The sequence below is a fragment of the Myripristis murdjan genome, chromosome 14, assembly GCF_902150065.1.
Source record: "Myripristis murdjan chromosome 14, fMyrMur1.1, whole genome shotgun sequence".
NCBI classification, from domain to species: Eukaryota; Metazoa; Chordata; class Actinopteri; order Holocentriformes; family Holocentridae; genus Myripristis; species Myripristis murdjan.
In genome coordinates, this window is record NC_043993.1 from 15,286,062 (window position 1) to 15,305,583 (window position 19,522).

The following is a 19,522-nucleotide window of genomic DNA, read 5'->3' on the forward strand; positions in this document are numbered from 1 at the left end:
AACTCTATGGATGCACAGGTTTAACTAATGATATGCTAATTGTGTTGCAGAGGTGCATAATAGTCAGAGACCCCTGCATGTATATTTATTTGCATGTGTGTGTGCATTTATAAAGAGAAAAAGGGTAAGAGGCTTCTCCTCTATTTTATGAGATGGAACAAAGACATTTATTTGAAAGTAAACCTTCAAAATTCTCAGGTTTTCTCCCCACCCCATTAATATGGTTCCAACGGTGGGTTAGTATATGGAATATGGTATATTAAATTGCCAGCTTATTTTCAGTAGACATGAGGCACCATGCAAAAAAATAAATGTTAATATTGATGTTAGGTGTAATAAAACCTGTGAAGACTTTTAGTAAAATTCGTGCCTTGCCTTTTCATTGTAGGAATTTTGAGACAAGTTAAGGTTGTCCTAAAGGTAAGAAAAAAAAAAAAAAAAAAACTTTCATTTCAAGAATGCCATTATTAAAAGTAAGAAAAAAGTAGCTTTTGTGAGTCCGGTCCCTGGTTCTCTTTCATGGAAGTTGCTGAGAACCTATATTTTGCTTAATAAGATTGTCATTCCAATATCAGCAAAGTGTTTAAATCTCAGTGTCATTTATGAGTCATTTTTCTTTCCCTTTCAGGATGAAAGTCACTGTTGAAGTCTCAAATCTTGCAGCCAGTCTGCTGGTCCAGTTATTTTCTCCACGTTAACAGTGCTCAGATCATTGTGTAGCTCCGTCCATCTCTACAAGAACTCAACTACGCTGTTCAGCAAAAAGCTCAGTTCGTCAGTAAACCAATGAAGCCTTGTTTTCTGTCTAAAAACGTTCCTGTCCCTCCCCTAAAAAGCTGAACCAGGAAACATGAATAAAAAGCCCAACTGATAAAACCATCACGGATAAAAGTTACATTTCTCAATGCTCCAAGGCAGCATCCTGTTTCAACAGCAGACACATTAAATCGGCTGAATAAGATGTTATTTCATAAAGCCGTTATTTAACTGATTAATTTTTCAGTGAAGTAGAGATGAGCAGTCATGTGAAAAGCTGTCATGGTGCGCTGCACTGCTTTTCTAACTTTTTGAAGCACCAGTCATAACGGGTACCCACCCATGTTATGTGTTTTGGCCAAAAATAAAATCCAAGACAACAATTCTTTTAACAGAACTATTCATCAATCATCTAAATGACGTGATACCATGAGCATACTGACAACTGTGAGTGATAGATGATTGACAGCTAATAATTACTCAAGCTGAGGGGTGTTTCTGATCCTCAGGGAAAATCTCTCTAGGGACTTTATCTTCTGGTTAGATTGAAGCACAACTTGAGATGGACTGGGAAAAAAAAATGCACTGAATAAATCAAACCCCAACGTCAAAATTATCACTTTGTCAGTGACCCCTGTTTTGACCACTGGCATTTGCAAACAGTAGCAGCAATCTCTGTGCTTTTCACGGGATTACAGTTTTAAATGGTATCATGGTTTATTGGGCTCATTTCATGCATAAAGTATCTGGCAAAAAAAATGCAATATTGACAATGTAATTCACAACATGTAAAATTTACCAATCCTTAAAAGCTAAGTGCAGCTGAGGATGATATTAGCTGAGTGCTGTCAAGTGCACACACTTAAAAAGGGTGATTGGCAAGGCTCGACACAGTAACTTACCGTTGCTGAACTCAACCCATGTGCATACAAGAGTCGATCAAAACTGACAGCCATTCCACAGCGTCGGCTGTAGTATTTCCACCTCTGACAGTACATCAAAAACTGACTGAGAGAATCCAAAACTACTCTCATTTATCAGGTCGGTTTCCTGCCTGTTAGACTCGCAAAGCAGATCTTAGAGCAGCATGTAAGAAACCACTAATCCATTATTGGTTAAAAGACTTATTTAACATGGACGAGTAGCTGGGATGTTAAAGAATGACTTAAAGCATCAATATGTAAATTGACATCAAAATTTCAGGTACAAAGATTCTTGACGAGTAGGCCTTGGAATGGAAATGAAAACAGGAAAAAGTGGTATTTTATGAGGACCTAAAACATAACTGAAATAATATTTCATTATCCCAGAACATAAATGTTACTTTCAGTTCTGCACAAATATTTGATAATGTTGTTTTTTCATTGTCTAACATTTGATAAAAAAGTTTGAAGTTGTCTTTCAGGCTGTTTCTGTTCGATCAACAAACTCCCAAATATCAGATCTCCATCATATCTCAGCCATGGAGTAAAGTGACGCTTAATTACAGAGATTACATGCTTGTATCTGCTTGATTAAAAATATTAATAAACAAACAACCAACCAAACAAATACATAATCTGAATGGTTAACATCTAGGCCTACTGAAATGTGTTTTTTGTGTTCTGTATCCAGTTGAGGTACAGTTTAGTTCTTCACAATGCAAACAGCTAATTACAAATGTTTGAATAACAATTATAAAAAATAATAATAATAATAATAATAATGAATAAATAAATATTTTTGTGGCTAATGTAGCCTTTTTAATGAAGTTATTATTTGTTAACATAAATCGTCAAATGATTTGGAAGTGAAACAGCTTTGTATGGCTGCTCTGACAACAAGCCGAGCACATGTTGTTTCGGCCTATTCTTAGTCCAGGGCTCTGTAATGTACGCTAAATCAGTTTTATTCCTGTTAATAGCTTTTCATAAAACTAATAATGTGTTTTAAGCTTTTTCAAAACATGAATGATCCTTTTTTATATTGTTCCAACTGGGTAGGAATATTGGGTGTTTTTGAGCAGAATGAGAATCACAATTTTACTTAATGTTTAAAGACATTACCAAAATAAAAACTCGCAAAAAAAACTTGCAAATATGTGCAAAACTGTTTACATGTTAGAAACTAGTAATCCTTGCGGTATAAAAAAAAACTGCTTTCACATAGTTGCATGCTTCTCTTCAAGACTGAGATTTGGTTTCACAGGAGTAACGGTATACCCTGTAATGTTTTTTTTTCTTAGTTTTTCCACCAGCGAATCTAGTCAGCATCACTGGCACCTTGACCCTCCTTTTATTGAGAGTCTGAGCCGTGTAAGAGGGGACAGTGCTTCTTTAGCTTGGCAGGCGCAGTCAATAGAGTCAAGGTAATAAAAAGAGTTTTGCGAGAAAGAGTGAAGACAAGGAGAGGGTTGGATTGAGACAAGTTGAGCAGCAGCGGGTGGACGGGCCAAGAAGTGAAAAGGCTTTTCTATCTGACAGGTTATTGATCGTCTCACACTTCCCAAAAGGATCCTGGAACACTCTTTTAGGGAGAAACAGATGCAACTCCCCTATGCAACCCCTTCTCCATCTTTTCCCTCTTTTTTCTCCAGCACTTGACATCATTTGAAATCGTGATGCCGTTTGAGATAGTTAGAAAAGCATGGATCACTTTCATGAGCAAGGATCTCATCTTAAAATGACCCGGCATCGTCAGAATACACAGTTTGCCCGCTGACACATCTTTACTTTCTGTGGTCGGGTCAAGAACCACATTTTCAGGGTGAATTAAAATTGCATTACAAATATATCACTATGTATACACATGCAATATTAGAGATGCTATTTTCTCACTCACAGATCAGCCATTGAACAACAGTAAATTACAGACATTTGATTGAGAATTTTGTGTGTTTATGGTAAATTAAGGTAAGCTGGGCATGGCCAACCACTTCCCCTTTTTTAAATTTTCAACTTTTTTGCATTTTCGACATATTTTGAGACCCATAATCATGCTCAGTAGTAAAAGTAGGGCATGCTCAGATAGGAGATGATCATGTGGTATTTTTTTTTGTTGTTGTTGTTGTTTTAAAGCTGCGTCATGCTGTTACAGATCTCAGGGAGGCGGCTGAATGTGGCCTCTGGCGTGATTGATGAGAATGACCTTTGCTGACCTTTAGGACTTTGACAGCATCATGAAACTTTATTCCCCAGAAAAATAGAGATGACTCTAAACTCTGACAACCTATGACTTGTCTTGGCAGAGGCAACTTAATAGGGTCATTTCAAGCCATTTGGACAAAAAAAAAAAAAAAAAAAGAAGCCAAATGAAAAACAGCAACACTGCATGACTTGACCATATATTGTAGCATACTTTATATTGTATGCTGTAAAAGCTGAAGAAACAATATCGAAAAATAGCCGATGAAGTGTCTGCGCCCTGTTTTTCTTAGAGTGTAACACTTACATGAGATACTTATTTCTGAAATTATTCTTGTCATATTTGACAATGCTCCTCACTGCCTTCACCACAATCCTCCACATAGGACTGTGGGCTGAATATACCACTATACAGTATACTCTATATATAACACATTATCTATATACACACACATGTATATATGCAAACATGCACATATACACACACACAAACATTCAAGGTTGTAAGAGAGTCCATTAAAATTCTGTTACTCCCACTGCCTCTGTCCCCACTCGGTTTTCACAAATTCATTTTCCACATGAAAAAGGAATGCAGCTCTATCTTTCAATTAATCTGCCTCCAATAGCGTTGTGTGTGTCTGTATTTGTGCATGTGTGCAAATACAGTCAGGGCTCTGCAACTGAACATGGAAAAATGATGTGAAATTACAAAAAAAAAAAAAAAAAAAAAAAAATCCTTTTCAAATTTGAAGTACATGAAAGACGAAGGATAAAATGTGAAGGTTTCATGTGTCCTGCAAGTTGCAAATGTATCTGAATGTTTCAAAAAATAAACAAATTTGAACCCCTGAGGGCCTCATCTTTCTTCAACCTCCTGGCTTCAGCTTCAGTGTAAATACATTTCTTTTCATCTTTTTGAGTTAAGCATATTATATATCCTATTCTCAGTCTTGGATGTGGTTACATTAATATGTATATTTCAAAGTTCAACAACAATGTTTTTCTTTTCTTCTCTACCTATTTCTCTACCTAATTTCTAATGAGTGATGACGTTTTAAGAGCTTAAGTAAACTATTACTGCAGTGTATTATGTATGATACTGACAATTTATAATAAGAGACTGATAAAATTATGCTTGCTCCCCTGACAAACTCAAAAGCCTCATTCTTTATGCTGTGGGACGTGAAGTACCCATCATCGGGTTCACTCCACCTAACTATCTGAGTTGCCAGATCCCCAACAAACTCTGAGGTGACGACAAATGGGATGAGTCAAATAAAAGCACAACAGAAGAGTGAGCACCCATGGGCTATGTAATAAGCTTATCACTGGGTGAGAAACACTAGACCAGAAGCTTATTTTCGAGACTGAGCTGTCAATTTTGCCCAAGTCAACACTGGTTCTGGGACCACAGAACAATCCTTATCACTGAGAGGGCATGTGTTTCCCACAGCCAGTCAAACACCAGTATCAGCTCTTGTTTATTATTGTGCAACATAATTAGGCTCATTGTTTGCTGATATAGTTCTGAACCGCTGAGTGGGCCAGTTCCACAGAACTTGAACAGCAAGGACCAACAATGAAAAAATCTCTTATGTTTCAGCCTATATTAGCCATTTAAAGTTATCAAAACCCACTTTTTGTCCCCAATTAAACTAGACTTAACTATGAGGGGTTTGCTAGTTTGCAGATGCTGACTAGAGGAGCTAACAAGAGAAGCACAATCTTTCATAAAGTTATCATATCAGTTGTTAATTTCAGATGGCAGTTGGGGTTTGACAATTGCCATGCCCCAGGGCACACTGATTCAAATCACAATTCTTACATCACAAATTTATGCTGCCCTCGCCAAAGGATCATTCAGAAAGTATAGGAGTCCCTTTAGTCTGTGGTTAATGGTACCCACCATCCGCACTGAACACTGAAACACCACTAAATGTTTGAAATTCCTTATCGAGCATGTGCAGGCATGGTATTGTACACACTCAGTGCAAGACCATGGCCTACATCACATCCTACAAAAGCATTTTTAAAAAGCCCTGTTTTCTGTTTTGGAGAGTGTTTTTGAAAAGCCCCATTTTTGCAGGTAGTTTGGAGGTCCAGTGTGGACAGAAGGTCAAAAAGGATAAAAAAAAAAAAAGTACTTTCAAATTTACCCAGCTTTGTGTGAACATGGCCTTGGTTTCTGAGTTGTTTAACGGGCCTTTTCAAGCCAGGAGGGTCAACCATCCCACAAACTGCTGTTGAGACCAGTAATGGATTCAATTGCTGTTAACTAGGTATAAGGATACTTAGTGTAGTGTAGATGAGAGCAGTTGTAATTAGTGCATTTGTCAAGGGCCTAAATCAACTGACACACCCATTCTCGACAAATCCCTTTCTCCTATGACATCCAAGTAAGGCTTCAGCATTAGTGCTCACCCAAACACAACGAGTAGTACTGGCCAGTGGTGTAAAGAGTACTACAAACTGCTACTCAACTAGAAGTACTGTTACTTTACTGATATTTTACTGACTTATATTTTACTTTTTCAAAACAATAACTGTGTCAGGTGTGATCTTATAGTTATAAGGTGAGAACAGCGTGAGAGTACACGGTTCAAACTAGATTCTTTTAAAGGGGCATTCTGCAAAACAGCTGAGGGTTTATGGAAGTGAGGACCCTGTAGACTCAACCGACACATGTGGAATAAGCACACAATATGATTGTTGAGTCCACATGGCTCTCATCGTCAGGCCAACTCACTGATTATTATTCCCTCTTTTTGCCGACACCTATTCTACATTTTTTCCAGTTGAGTCTAAATGGTCCTCACTTCCGTCAACCATCTGCAGTTTTTTATTGTGCAGCTTTTATTTGGAAATTTGGAAATGACAAAAAGTAGAACCAACAATGTAAAATCAGGTTCCTCTCCTCATCCTTGCTGACTGAGCTTTTATTGTGAAAGGGTCCACAGTCTTTCACTGATCATTTGTTCTCTGTAATGGATATGATTTGAAATGTAGTGAAGCACAATACTCAAACTCAAAAAAAAAAGAAATTAGTTACTTCCATCTCTGGTCCTGGCACGTGAACTACCTGTCATACTTGATGCGTTTGTATATTGTATACACATCTCCTTTGCTCATCTCTGCGCTAAAACATCTTCAGTCTCTCCTAATTGCAGATTTGTGCAGCAGCGGGACACACAAACACAGATGCACACACAACCCACACACTGCTATGCATGCGTGTGTGCGCACACAAACACAAACACACACACAATTCTTTCCACCTCCCCAATAACGTGTCCTAGCTCAACTCATCGCACAACTCATCCATAATCAAAACTGACAGTTCTTGCCTTTTCCTCTCTCCACCTTGCCTTCCCCCATCCCACCTACCCTCCTCCTGCTTTCACATCCCAAAATACCAGGCTGCTGAACACCGAACTCTCCCTGTAAGCCCCGGGCCAATTAGAGTGGTGTTGCAGCATTGTTATCTGCCTGTCATGGTGGGTTTCTCCTGCCTGCTCTCTGTTTGTGGCAACACAAACTGCTGCTGCTGCTGTTGCTGCTGGGCCACAGGCAGCATGAGAGCAGAAGATGAGATGAGGGGGAGGGAGACGAGGAGGAGGAGAGGTGGTAGAGGAGGAAGAAAAAGAAGAGTAGAGAGGACTGAGTTTGTTAGTTTATGACATTTAGATAATGTCAGTTTAGATAATTTCTGTGGCTTCTGTCTAATACTGTAGTGCTTCATTTGGTCATGCTCCTTTTCTCTCCATTACAAGGAAAAGCCAGAAAACGCATGTTAAAGGCAAAGGATACTTCCCAGGTGTAGGTGTCGCCACACGGTAGCTGGTGTAGCTGTTGCTCGGGTGGAAGTTGAAAACAAACACCACGTTGGCTCTGTCGAATGCTATCACTTTGTCCCTCTCATCAGCAGTTGTCACCACAGCCTACAAAGAAGAAAATTCAGTGATAATACAGAGCGAGATGGTTGCAAATTGCTGTATTTTTCCACATTTCATTTTTTGAAGTACAGTGTTTAGTCGTAGATCCAGGTCATTTTTCAGTAAGGTGCATTTTTTGGAGTAAAAAGGTTTAAACTGGTATTTCTCAAAGATAGATATTATTTTTTTTATGTCCAGATTGGTTCATTATTTTTCTCTCTCTCTCTCTTTTTCTCTCTCTCTCTTGCACTCTTCATCATACTGCACAGGGTAGATGATCATCCTGCTGTGAGATGAACAAGGAAAGAGGAGGAGGAGGGAGAGAAGCAGCATGGACTGAGTCATTTTTTACTTTTAGCTTCATGCACATTGTGCAAGGTGATGAGAAGGATCACTCACAAAGCACAACTACTCACAAAGCACTTCCTCTATAAAGAAGAGGTTTTGCCTTTAACATATTGTTTTACACTACATCCAGTTGGCATGGAGTGATTTGTGAACTAGCTTTTATTGCTTTGATTTATTTATTCATGCATAGTGAGATTTTTTTTTTTTTTTTTTTTACTGTTATGCCTTTCATACACAGCAGTACCTGCAATTAAAAAAAAAAAAAAATAGCAAACTCAGATAGATCTGAATTTATTACTGGACCCACTAAGGTCAGATATACAGCAATTGTTGTGATGCTGAATATTGAAGGTAGGTTCATAAAAGCGAATAACCACTTGGATTTGTTATGCCATATCTCATAGCCTATGTTTTGTTTTGCTTTGTTTTGTTTTTCTGTGAAGAAAAAAAATAAAAAGGAATGATCACTATACTACTTCTAGTGGTGTGTGGTTATTTTATTTTATTTTATTTATTTATTTATTTATTGCATTTATGCTGTATTTGACACTGAGAAAGGGAGATGACATGCAGCAAAAGGCTTCGTCTGCAATTGAACCCAGGTCGCCGCTGCAAAGACCAGGTAAGCCATCAGGACGCCCCCTGGTTATGTTTATTATCAGGGCAATTTTTAAGGGGAGGTTACTATTAAAAATATATTTTTGATCTCTTTTTTAGTATCATTTCGGCACCATTTTCTACGGTATTTCTCCTGCAGATAGAAAAAATGGTTCAATTTGGGAGTAACCTTTTTCTTTTGATCTTATGGTAATCTGTTGCTTATTCTCTTATTGTTGCTTATTCTTATTAACTTAAAAATATTGAAATAAACACATCTGAATTAGTTAAACAAAACAAAAATTGCATTAGCATCTCACATTAGCATCTCAATGAAGCCCCAGCTGACTGCTTTACCTTTTCTGGTGTGGCTGAAAACACCAACTTTTACTTTACTTTTCTTGTACAAACATTTTACTCCCTGAAAGAACTATGAGACCAGAAGAATGATAAATAATGAAGATTCTGATCATTTCATTTCCTCCACTGTTATCTTTCTACCTACACAGTAGGATTTCTGATCACCTTGAGCAATAAATCTACTCTCAGACAGAGGTCCTGGGGACATAAACTAAACCAAAAACCAAACAAGGATGTTTCTTAATATTTTTCTCAAAATTGTGACAAGTCAGTTGGGTCACTTAGGTGGTATAAAAGTTGAAGACAATCTCAAGAAAGGTGTGCTTCCAATTCATCTCATATCACCCAGCACACCTGCAGTGTTGTGACAGGTGCCTGTGACATCTTTTAGCCAATTTGCTAGTTCTGCTTGTTCCACAACCCTCAGCCCACCTATAGGCTTTTAATCCTCCTGCCACAAAACAAAAGCATACTCAGGACGGCAGCTGAAAATCGAAAGAGTAAAGTTGTGATGAGCCCAATTTGTATGTTTGCCCCGACAGGAAGGGCCTTCAATACAGGCTTTTATCACTCCTCTCCTATCCAAGTGCCTGGCCAAATGACAATTTTGAAAAAAACTATTTAAATATTCTATCAAAATAGTATTTTTATGATAGACTGACACAAAAGACAAAGCACAGAAGGAAGATTTTTTTGTTCCCTTCATCTTGGTAGAAGGGCACCAAGATTTTTTGAATGGGCCGTACCCACATCACTTTGACTCATTGTAGCTCCATGACACCTTTATTACGCATCATTATCAATTATTATTAAAGTATTATTGATTGCTTTCTAAATGTTCCTAAAGGTTCATTTATAGTCAGCGTTACATACAGACAGTGTGGATGCCTGACAGAAAATGACACTGAATCCACATTTTTGCCAAGATTTGGACTTTTAAAGGCTGTGGTCTTAAACTTTTGATCAGCCGATGAACAGCCTATTTCAGTTTAATGGTTGTTTGCAATAAACTGCTTACTCATTTTTTTTTTTTTTTTTTTGTGTCTCACTCCCATTTCTTCTTTTTGCATTTTGAAGCTCTACTTAGAACCTTCTTAAGATCCAACAGCGCAAAATGTAAATTCTTGCAATTTTTCAACTGGTCTTAAAATTTTGATCAGGAGTGTATTTGTTCACATTTTTAGAAATCTTACAGAAATAGACAAAATGGAGCAGTACCACTGGAAATCATGGGGGCAGTGTAGCCCAAGTTCAAGCGACATTGGTCTTTGAGCAAGACACAAGGAAGAAAATTCTCTCAACGATAATATTACAGAAAATAATTCCCCGTCCTCCTGTCGTGATGTACTTAATGACCTCACAGACCGCTGCAGTCTACAACGCTGCAGGTTCATTATTACGATCTCCTCCACCATCGCCATGTTTGTTGTTGTCCAACACGTTTGACTCTAAGCTGGCCTCTAGTGGATTTATTTCTTAACATCCATGCCAACATAAAAGACACATGAAAGTAAGCGGGCAGTGACGGTTACATCATTTGAAATGAATGTATTTATTTTTGTACTTAAAGGGACCCTAAATGAGCCTTAATGCGTCTTTGGGGCTAATATCCTAATATAGATAACAGTCCCAACTAACCTTAAACACAACTTTAACAGGAAATGTCAGGATTTTTTTTCTTTCTGTTCTTCTGTGTGTTGAACATGTTTGTGGATAAGTGAGCATGGACACATTCACCTGGTGTGAATGTGTGTTTATCTTACTGGTGCTGCTGAAAGCCAGCCGTACTTGTCTTCAGTGCGGTTCATATCTCTGTCGAAGTTGTACAGCTGTCTGTATCTGAGGTGCTCCGTGTCCACTAAGTTATACTGACGTCTGGCGTACGCATAGCTCTCGTTGTTGCCTTTGCGAGGAAAGTCCAGCCACTCAGGGTGACCAAATTCATTACCTAAAGGGTGAGAGAGAGCAAAAGACATATTGGGACCTCACGCCTGACAAAGCATGGAAGAAATAGGCATTAGATGAAATGGCTGCACTTACAGACTACTGAATGTGCACCACATGAAAACAAGCACACTTAAATACATGCAATTGGCTGGCATATTTTAGGCATTTTATCGATACACAAAGCCTGACCTTCACAACTTATCACAGTGATTATTACAGAATTATTTGGCAAGTAATGGTAGCCTATGTGATAATATGTTGTTTTTTAATAGTGGAATAATAAATGCCTAGCTACTATCATTTAATTCTGCTCAAACTCTATTAGGGTGAGCAAAAATGCTGCCACGTTACTATTTAAAGTGAGCATTCCAGTTTATCTATGAGAATGGCATTAAAAAGGGATGTATAACTGGGAGATACTAATGATTAAAAATCATACTTTTTCATTTAATGCTATGGGAATTAATCCTTTGATTAAGTGATGTTCCCATTTGATCAAAAAAGTTCACATGCTGTACATATTTGATACTGCACATGTGGGTCATTCTCAAACCACTGGACACTATCCCTCTATACTAAGATGTATTACTCATCTCTGTATCAGTGTTTGGGCTGAAAATTAATGATAGGGAGACGAGAGCAGAAGACTGTAAGAGGCAAATGAAAGGCAAGCCTGCTCACTTTTTGAGACCATTAATTTGCATTCCTTTTTAGTCGCCTTTTTTTTCTCTCTTGAACTTAGTATTCTGGTATTTTCTGAGAAAAAAAATCTGACTTTCAGAAGGATTCTGTTCTTTAAATAAAGGTTAAATCACAAGTTAAAAAAAGAAAAAGAAATAAAACATTTCTCCCGAATTTAAGTCAGAGAAAGAGAACTTTCAGTCCCATAGCTCTTACTTGAACTTTGCTTTGTGGAGAGAAATTTATGCTGCTTAAATTTCACATCCAGACATTTTCGAAACATGTACGGAGGAAGGAGAGGAAGAATACTGATGACCATTTACCACATTTACCAGAGCGCAGTATCTGATGGATCTGATGTAACTATCCATTCTGCTACATAGTGTGAGTGCCTATGTAGGAGTGGACCTTTGAAGTTGGTGGTGTGGGATGAGGGAGGGGGGGCATTATCAGTGAGAGCTGGTAACACCAGCTGCCATTGGGGTTATAAACTGGGCACCTCTGATCACAGCCTTTTTTTTTTTTTTTTTTTTTTTTTTTTTTTAAATTTAACAGTAAGTTCTGATGTTACAGAAACCCATTGATCAGGCCTATACTCATCTACCGTCCACACAGAGAACAGTACTTTGATATTGCACAAACATTTCACCCAGTAATGTCTTATCTCACCTTCAACATTGATAACAACAGCCTAATGTGATGACAACCACTTAGCAATTCCAAAACTGGACTCTATCGACAAACAATAATCTTAACTATGTAAAATTATACCAGCAGCTGAGAACAGCAGCTGTTGATGCAGCTGTTAGACTTGGATTTTCATACTTTGGACTCCCAGTGGTGTCCTTTTTTCAGCCAGAGCTACTGGCTGTTCCTTTTGGCTGTTTCAAAAGCTGCACTTCAGCCCCTGACCACAAATCTCTTAACCTCACATAGCCACCTGATCTTGCAAGATCACTTCGTCTAGAGGTGCAATGATCGATTGAAACTGACTGATTTTACGCCAGATTGGCTCAGACCTGGAAAGACAGGTCTGTCTGACTATAAAGCCAATTGTATTAGGTGATCTCAGGTGCCAGAAAATGACAAATTGGACCGACTGCACATTGACACCAGCTACAGCCAATGTTTTCCATTACTGGGCCTGACAACTGAGTGGCTCTTCTCTTGCTGTTACTGTTAGTAATCACCTGCTGTCCCCTTAGCTGACTGAGGTGCGAGACCCATGAAAAACACAATGATGTTCCCACAGCACTGACCATTTCCCCAGTGAAGTGAGCCAAACATGCTGCACTATATACAGAGTAAACAGAGGCACTGTCACAGATGACACACAAACCAAGCACCGGCACAAGAGATCTGCATCTTAGCCACGTCGGCCTACAAGGCAGGACAGAACAGGGACAAGGATCATCACCAGCTTTGAGTCAGAGGAGAGACCCGGGCTTCACTGAGCTGCTGTCACCTCCTCATTATTGTTAGAGGTTACATTGAGTTACATGATCGTGCGTTCAAACTCCTTTGAGCAAAAATGAGTATCGGGTGAAGATACATCATTATGTTGTCATCATCAAATGTAATCTTGTAAAATCTGGTTATTGGCAAGAAACTTAAGTACAGTTGTTTGAAGAAGAAATTTGTTATTGATGTTTTCACAGCAATGGCCTGTTTATCATCCTAATCCTACTAACTAATAGCTTATAGTCCATAATTATCACTACAAATGTCAAGATTTTTTTAAAAAATGATCCAAATATTTAAATAAAATTAAGATAATTTATTTCATAAACATTTGAATAGATTTTTAATCCAAATAACCACTATTGGTGACAATAACCAAGTAAATCAATCGATCAATCAATCAATCAATAAATAAAAATAAAAATGAATACATAAAAAAAAATAATATAATGTTTGGAATTTTGAATGGTTTACGCTACGTTAAATATGTTTTAGGGGCCGGCTCCAGTATCGGCAGGTCAGGCTTAAAGAAAAATCGTCAATCTGAATGGAGCAAGAAAAATGCAATTGCTGCATCCCTACTTTCATCAGAGTTACTTGAATAAAGGAAGTTGATGCATTACTATCGGTGCCAGTGGTATGAGAAATGAATACACTTCCTGTCTTCTAAATGGGCACAGTTAGCAGCACCAACAGACAGCAGTTAGCTGAAACAGCAAACTCATTTTCCTCCAGATTTGTTTTTCTGAAAAATCTGTACTTTGTGTAAAAATGTTGGGGATATGTGTGACTTGTTTATTTCAGTCCTGATGGGATAGGAGAATCAGAGACAATCTGTGCTCAGGCCATTCGTCTTCAACTGGAGTCGGCAGTGTTGAATCCACTTGACACAATACAGGAAATGATTTCAACTTGGGCCGTCTTGCCTGTGCTCAAACTATCAAACCACATCGTCACTGGAAGCCACCAAATGGCCAGACCGCTCAGTGTCTTTTGAGGAACAAGGTGAGGAGAACAGCAAGAGCCTACCACACATCAAATTCAACAAGGGAAACAACAGTACCCCAGTGTAGCTCTTCCTTACAAACAAGGCAAGAATCATGTACTGACATGCTATCAAGGTTGCAATGTGCTTACCGATATGCTTGCCATCACAGTTGTTCCTGTTTGTTTAGGTTCGGTGCTCACAGTTGGTTGATCCAGTCACCTGCTGTGTCTTTTGATCAAAATCAGAATCAGAATAGGTTGAACCCAACAGCGCCCAGACTCTGTTTCATGAAGTGGAAACTCAGAGTATGGCTGTGCCAGGCTTCAAATCTCTGTCTTTTTGAGAAACTCGTACAAATATGACTACAAATTTACAGCACCAAATTTCCACAGAGTGTACCCTGGTCTTATATACTGCACCATGCCTTCATATTGCAGAATGAGCTCTACAAAGTAAACAGATGTCTGAGTGGTGGAACCATAACGTTGATTGGAAGTTGCTTGCCTGTGTTTGCTTGTATTTCCTCCCTTAGCTGCCTTAATACATACCTGATAACAGTTTCTCCCTGACGCACTCATATATGTAAAGCTAATTATAGGATTCCTTATCCTAGCAGGTAAAGAATTCATTTCTGTTTGTTTACTGTCAGCTGCTGCAGCCATGGACAAGTACCAGCTGTATCCTGACAGAATAAATATGTTACTGCTTCTGAACACGGAGGGCAGATGGGACCTAGCCAAAGGTTGAGGTTTGCTGTTGATGGCAGCAAATCATGTCTTACTCTGATGGATCTAAACCTGGACACCATCTTAAAAAAAAAAAAAAAAAGTTCTTTCTGGCTACAGTGAGCTTCTTCTCATCTTCTTCCTCTGCACTTTCCCAGCTCATCCGTTGTTTCTGCTTGCTTTGAGAAACTACCTCGGCACACTTTGTTGTTTCCTCCTGTTGATACATTTGCTCCAATACCACTTTTCTAAGGGTGTTTTTTTTTTTTAAATATGTATGCTTGTGTCAAGTCCAAGATCACAGCCCTGTCTGGAGCACTTGCCCTGACAAAAGCATTGCTGGCTGCTGAACTTTTTTTTTTTTTTTTTTTGTGTTTTAAAGCTCATTTACAGAATCAGCGGTACTACTCTTCTTACTGCTGGATTTTCAGACTCTGAAAGCATCAATTTCAGTTTTACCTTCAGTTTTTACTTTACTAAAGCAGGTATTCATCCAGATTACATTCAAGCAAAAAGACTATAAGTCAAATAAGAGATACAATGGTAGGATAATTAATTCCACTTGACTTTTCAGGTTAGCAGATGTTAGCAGAGCACTTAGGGCCAGTGAACTTGTCACATTCAAGACATGTGTAGCTGTGTAGCTGAATTCATTCAGCTACACAGCTTCATTTTTAATGAAGATTTCATTATTGTGATACCTTGTGCTAACTTATAAAGTGCATGACAGCAGTATATTCACTGACATCAGAGTACTGATAGAGTGATAAACTGCAGCACAGTTCAAGTTGATTTGGTTGTATAGGACATGCTTCTGCTTAAATTGAGTCGAAGTCAACAAAAAACTTTCCTTCCCTGTGTGTGCGAGAAGATGGAGGGGCATTCAGTTTTTCTTAAGGAGGAAGAGTAAGAGACCCATGAATAGTAGTAAGCCTCATTACTTTGGTAAATGGGTAAATGCCCCATGGCCTGTACCACCTACAGTATGCCAGCTGCAGGAGAAAATTGGTCTCCTGGGATTCATAGGCAGCTGTGTGAGAGAGATGTGTATGTGTGAGTGTGTGTGTGTGTGTGTGTGTGTGTGAGAGAGAGAGAGAGAGAGAGAGAGAGAGAGAGAGAGGAAGAAAGCAGAGAAATTACGAAATACAGAACAACAGACTAATGACCTGCTAATGACAATGCGATTGCTGAGTCATCCAAGTGTTTATGTGTGTGCTCACACAAAGAAAGGGTTTCTTTACCCATTTCAATTAAACAAAGGGCAATTCTGAATAAAAATGTCAAGAAAAATTTAATCTTTTTCCTAACCCCCAAATCTTCCTTGACACTTTGTACTTTCTGCGGCAGGGTGAGGGAAAGTTGTGAGTGGAGAAATCCTGAGCGCACAGCCACATAATTGTGCCCAACTCCCACAGCACTGACTCAGTGATCGGGAGTTACTTTATGTGTCGAAATTCCCCCTATAACTTCCAGCTTGTGTTGCATGGTTATTAAATATCCTCTGAGGTTGCAGGGTGACTCACTAACACTGTGCTAGCATCGCTCTTTTTGCAATCACACAAATGCAAGAGGAAAATAAAAAAAATGAAAATGTGGCATAGAGAGATCAGTTCCTATAATCTTATAATCCTTTAGCATCATATGAGTTTCCCTTTTTTCTTTACATATTTCACCAGCAGAGAGAAGACAACGCTGAATTTATTACGAGTGGTGATGATCTGTGACAACTGATGAAAACTATGCCAACTTTCCTTACAGCATAAAGACACTGTGAAATAGGACAGCAGTGGAAGTTCATTAAAGTGTGTTCTGTAGACTAATTTCCCAATAAATATTTCTTGACAGTAGACTAATCAACAAATGAGTGCGCAACACACACACATATACACACGCATATGCGTGCGCGCACACAGAGAAGAAGAAGAAGAAGAAGAAGAAGAAGAAGAAGAAGAAGAAGAAGAATAGTTGTTTGTGTTACTATTATATTTTTTTGTAATCTGTTTTTCATTTATTTCAGTCTCCATGTCCAGAGTTCACAAGATAGCTGATAAGGGCAAACATCAAAGCATACAAAACAAAAGCAAATAGATAAGACCACATAAGTAAGCAAAACACATATAAATACTGCAGAGATTTAAATGGCATGAGACATAATTCATTTTCTCTTAGTGTTAGAGTCCCAAAATCCAATTTTAGACCATATCAATTGACAATATAAAAATATAAATAATAATTATTTTATTATTATTATTATTATTATTATTATTATTATTAGTAGTAGTAGTAGTAGTAGTAGTAGTGGTAGTAGTAGCAGTAGTAGTAGTAGTAGTAGTAGTAGCAGTAGTAGTAGTAGTAGTAGTAGTAGTAGCAGCAGTAGTAGTAGTGGGCCGATGTGCTAAGTGGGCCGACAGGCCCCCGACACTTTCTTTTATTATTATTATTTAAATAGGTGACCGGCCCACACAACCAGTAGATCAGCGGTCCGATTGACACTGGGCTGGCCCAATCACATTGCTAAACAACCCCTTTAGTGTAGTTTGGTCCATTGGTTATTTTTCTTCACTGACACAGGGCTGGCCCAATCATATCACGAGCCTGTGGCTCGGTGCGCCGGTGTGCAGTGCAACGCGGGTCGAACGTTATCTCATAGGATCTACTGAGATGGAAAGAAAACGCAAAGGTGGCGCAGAGAAACTGCGAGAAAAAAAAGCGGCTCTCAATTTTCAAACCGAGTTTTTTGTAATTTATCAACATGGATGAAGGATGAGCCCAAACACTATAAAAGAAACACAATTCCCGGTGGTAGAGCGGGTAGTACTGCCGTCTGCCATGCAGGAGACCAGGTGCTCAATTCCCCACCTGGACAAGAGTGCGTTTTTACTTTGTTACCTCACTTTGTTGTTAAGCATGACAATGAAGTGATTCTTATTATTTTGCCTGTCATTGCCTGACACACACAGTGGCATTTAGGGTTTCTGTAATTTTCATTTCTGTACTCTTTTTGTGAATTTGTAACCCAGGTGCTAAATTATTATTATTATTATTATTATTATTATTATGGCCTTTTTTTAAAGCCTTGTTCTAACTTTATGGGGAGATATATATACCAATCGAATCAGATTCAGATTTAAACAAGGATTTGTGTGGTATACTTTGTTTGTCGCCATGACCTTCCTATGTGCAGTTTGGGCTCATCCTCCATTCGTGTTGATAGGCACCTGCACTTACCAATCTGAAATAGATACCCAAAAGGCGTTGGCCAGTTGTGGCCTGTTCAATAGAATAAAAAAGTTCCAATTCATCTATTGTATTTTATTGTTCCACTATAGTACTATAGGCCAGTATGACTGGGGCAGCCAAGTAATTTGACATATTTGAACAATTTTTTTAAAAAGTAACGTAATAGTTACTTTTCCTAGTAATTAATTACTTTTTAGTAGAAGTAACTAGTAACTATAATTAATTACTTTTTCAAAGTAACGTGCCCAACACTGCTGATGACAGCTAACTAATTGCATGGCATTATGGTTTTAAAGAGTTGCACAGTTGGTAAACACATTTAAGAGAGCAAAAAGACTGGAAAGGTGTGCGTTATCGAATGTGGTGGGCCGGTCTGGTCCAAAATGCCCGGGCCGATTTTTTGTCCCAGTCCGCCCCTGGTAGCAGCAGTAGTAGTAGCAGTAGTAGTAGTAAGAGTAGTAGTAGTAGTAGTAGTAGTAGGCATAATTTCCCTGATCTTAGTATTGCTTAGTATTTTATGCCCTTTATTATTTCTTCCTGTCATGTTCTGTGATTTTCAGATCAACTGAAAATTAGGGAAACCTCAATTTGATGTCCAAATCAAATACAGCTTTGAATGAATCAATAATTAAATGATCATCCTTATGTGACAACAGATCCGAGCTAAAAACTCCCTACAATTTGGAGGTCAGGCCTTCTCACTGTTTCACAAGGAAAGTTTATTCGCGCATTCATTTTGGTCTAGCTACTGAAACTTGGGGCGATTTCACTTGATAACATCAGCTTGTGGGCACACTGTCATGACCAATTACCGTGGCATCAAACTGGCACAATGCTGCAGATAAATACAATAGTGCAGCACCGGTTCAAGTTGGTGTCATGATGATGATTGTTCCTGTATCGTCTTCATAGCTGACAATCATGTTTGCCTGTCATTCACTGGTGAGGAAAAAAATTTTATCCACCACAAACAGTGAGTCCTGATTAGATCACTTATTTTGACCACATCATCCTCTGTTTCTACATCCATTTTTCTTTCATGCCATTTTTTAATGTTGTGTTTATGTATATGCATGTTGGATTACTGAGGAATGCGTATTGGGGAAAAAAAAAACAAACAAAAAAAACAGTGGCAAGGCTTGTCCCACATAAATGTGTGCAGCTCAGTATTCAGCTCTGAGTTTCACACTGATGCGCTTCTTCATGTTTTTTTTCCCCTTCTTTTCTTTCTCCACCTCTAATTCAAAGCGCAAGAAAGTTCACTATCAAGGTCAGGAAATGCAGTCAGACTGAACAGATATTTACAGAGAACAACAAAAAGGATTAGAGAGAGAGAGAGAGCGAGAGACAGTGAAAGAAAGAGAA

General features: G+C 38.5%; 1 protein-coding gene across 1 annotated transcript in view; it reads right to left on the bottom strand.

The window, feature by feature from the left end:
• gbe1a (glucan (1,4-alpha-), branching enzyme 1a) overlaps positions 1-19,522 on the bottom strand; it is a 142,739-nt gene that overhangs the window by 13,490 nt on the left and 109,727 nt on the right. The window contains exons 13-14 of the mRNA XM_030068349.1: positions 10,879-11,063; positions 7,686-7,816 (exon numbers count right to left, since the gene is read on the bottom strand). Coding sequence (XP_029924209.1) covers positions 7,686-7,816; positions 10,879-11,063 — 316 coding nt within the window. The remainder of the gene's footprint in view (positions 1-7,685; positions 7,817-10,878; positions 11,064-19,522) is intronic.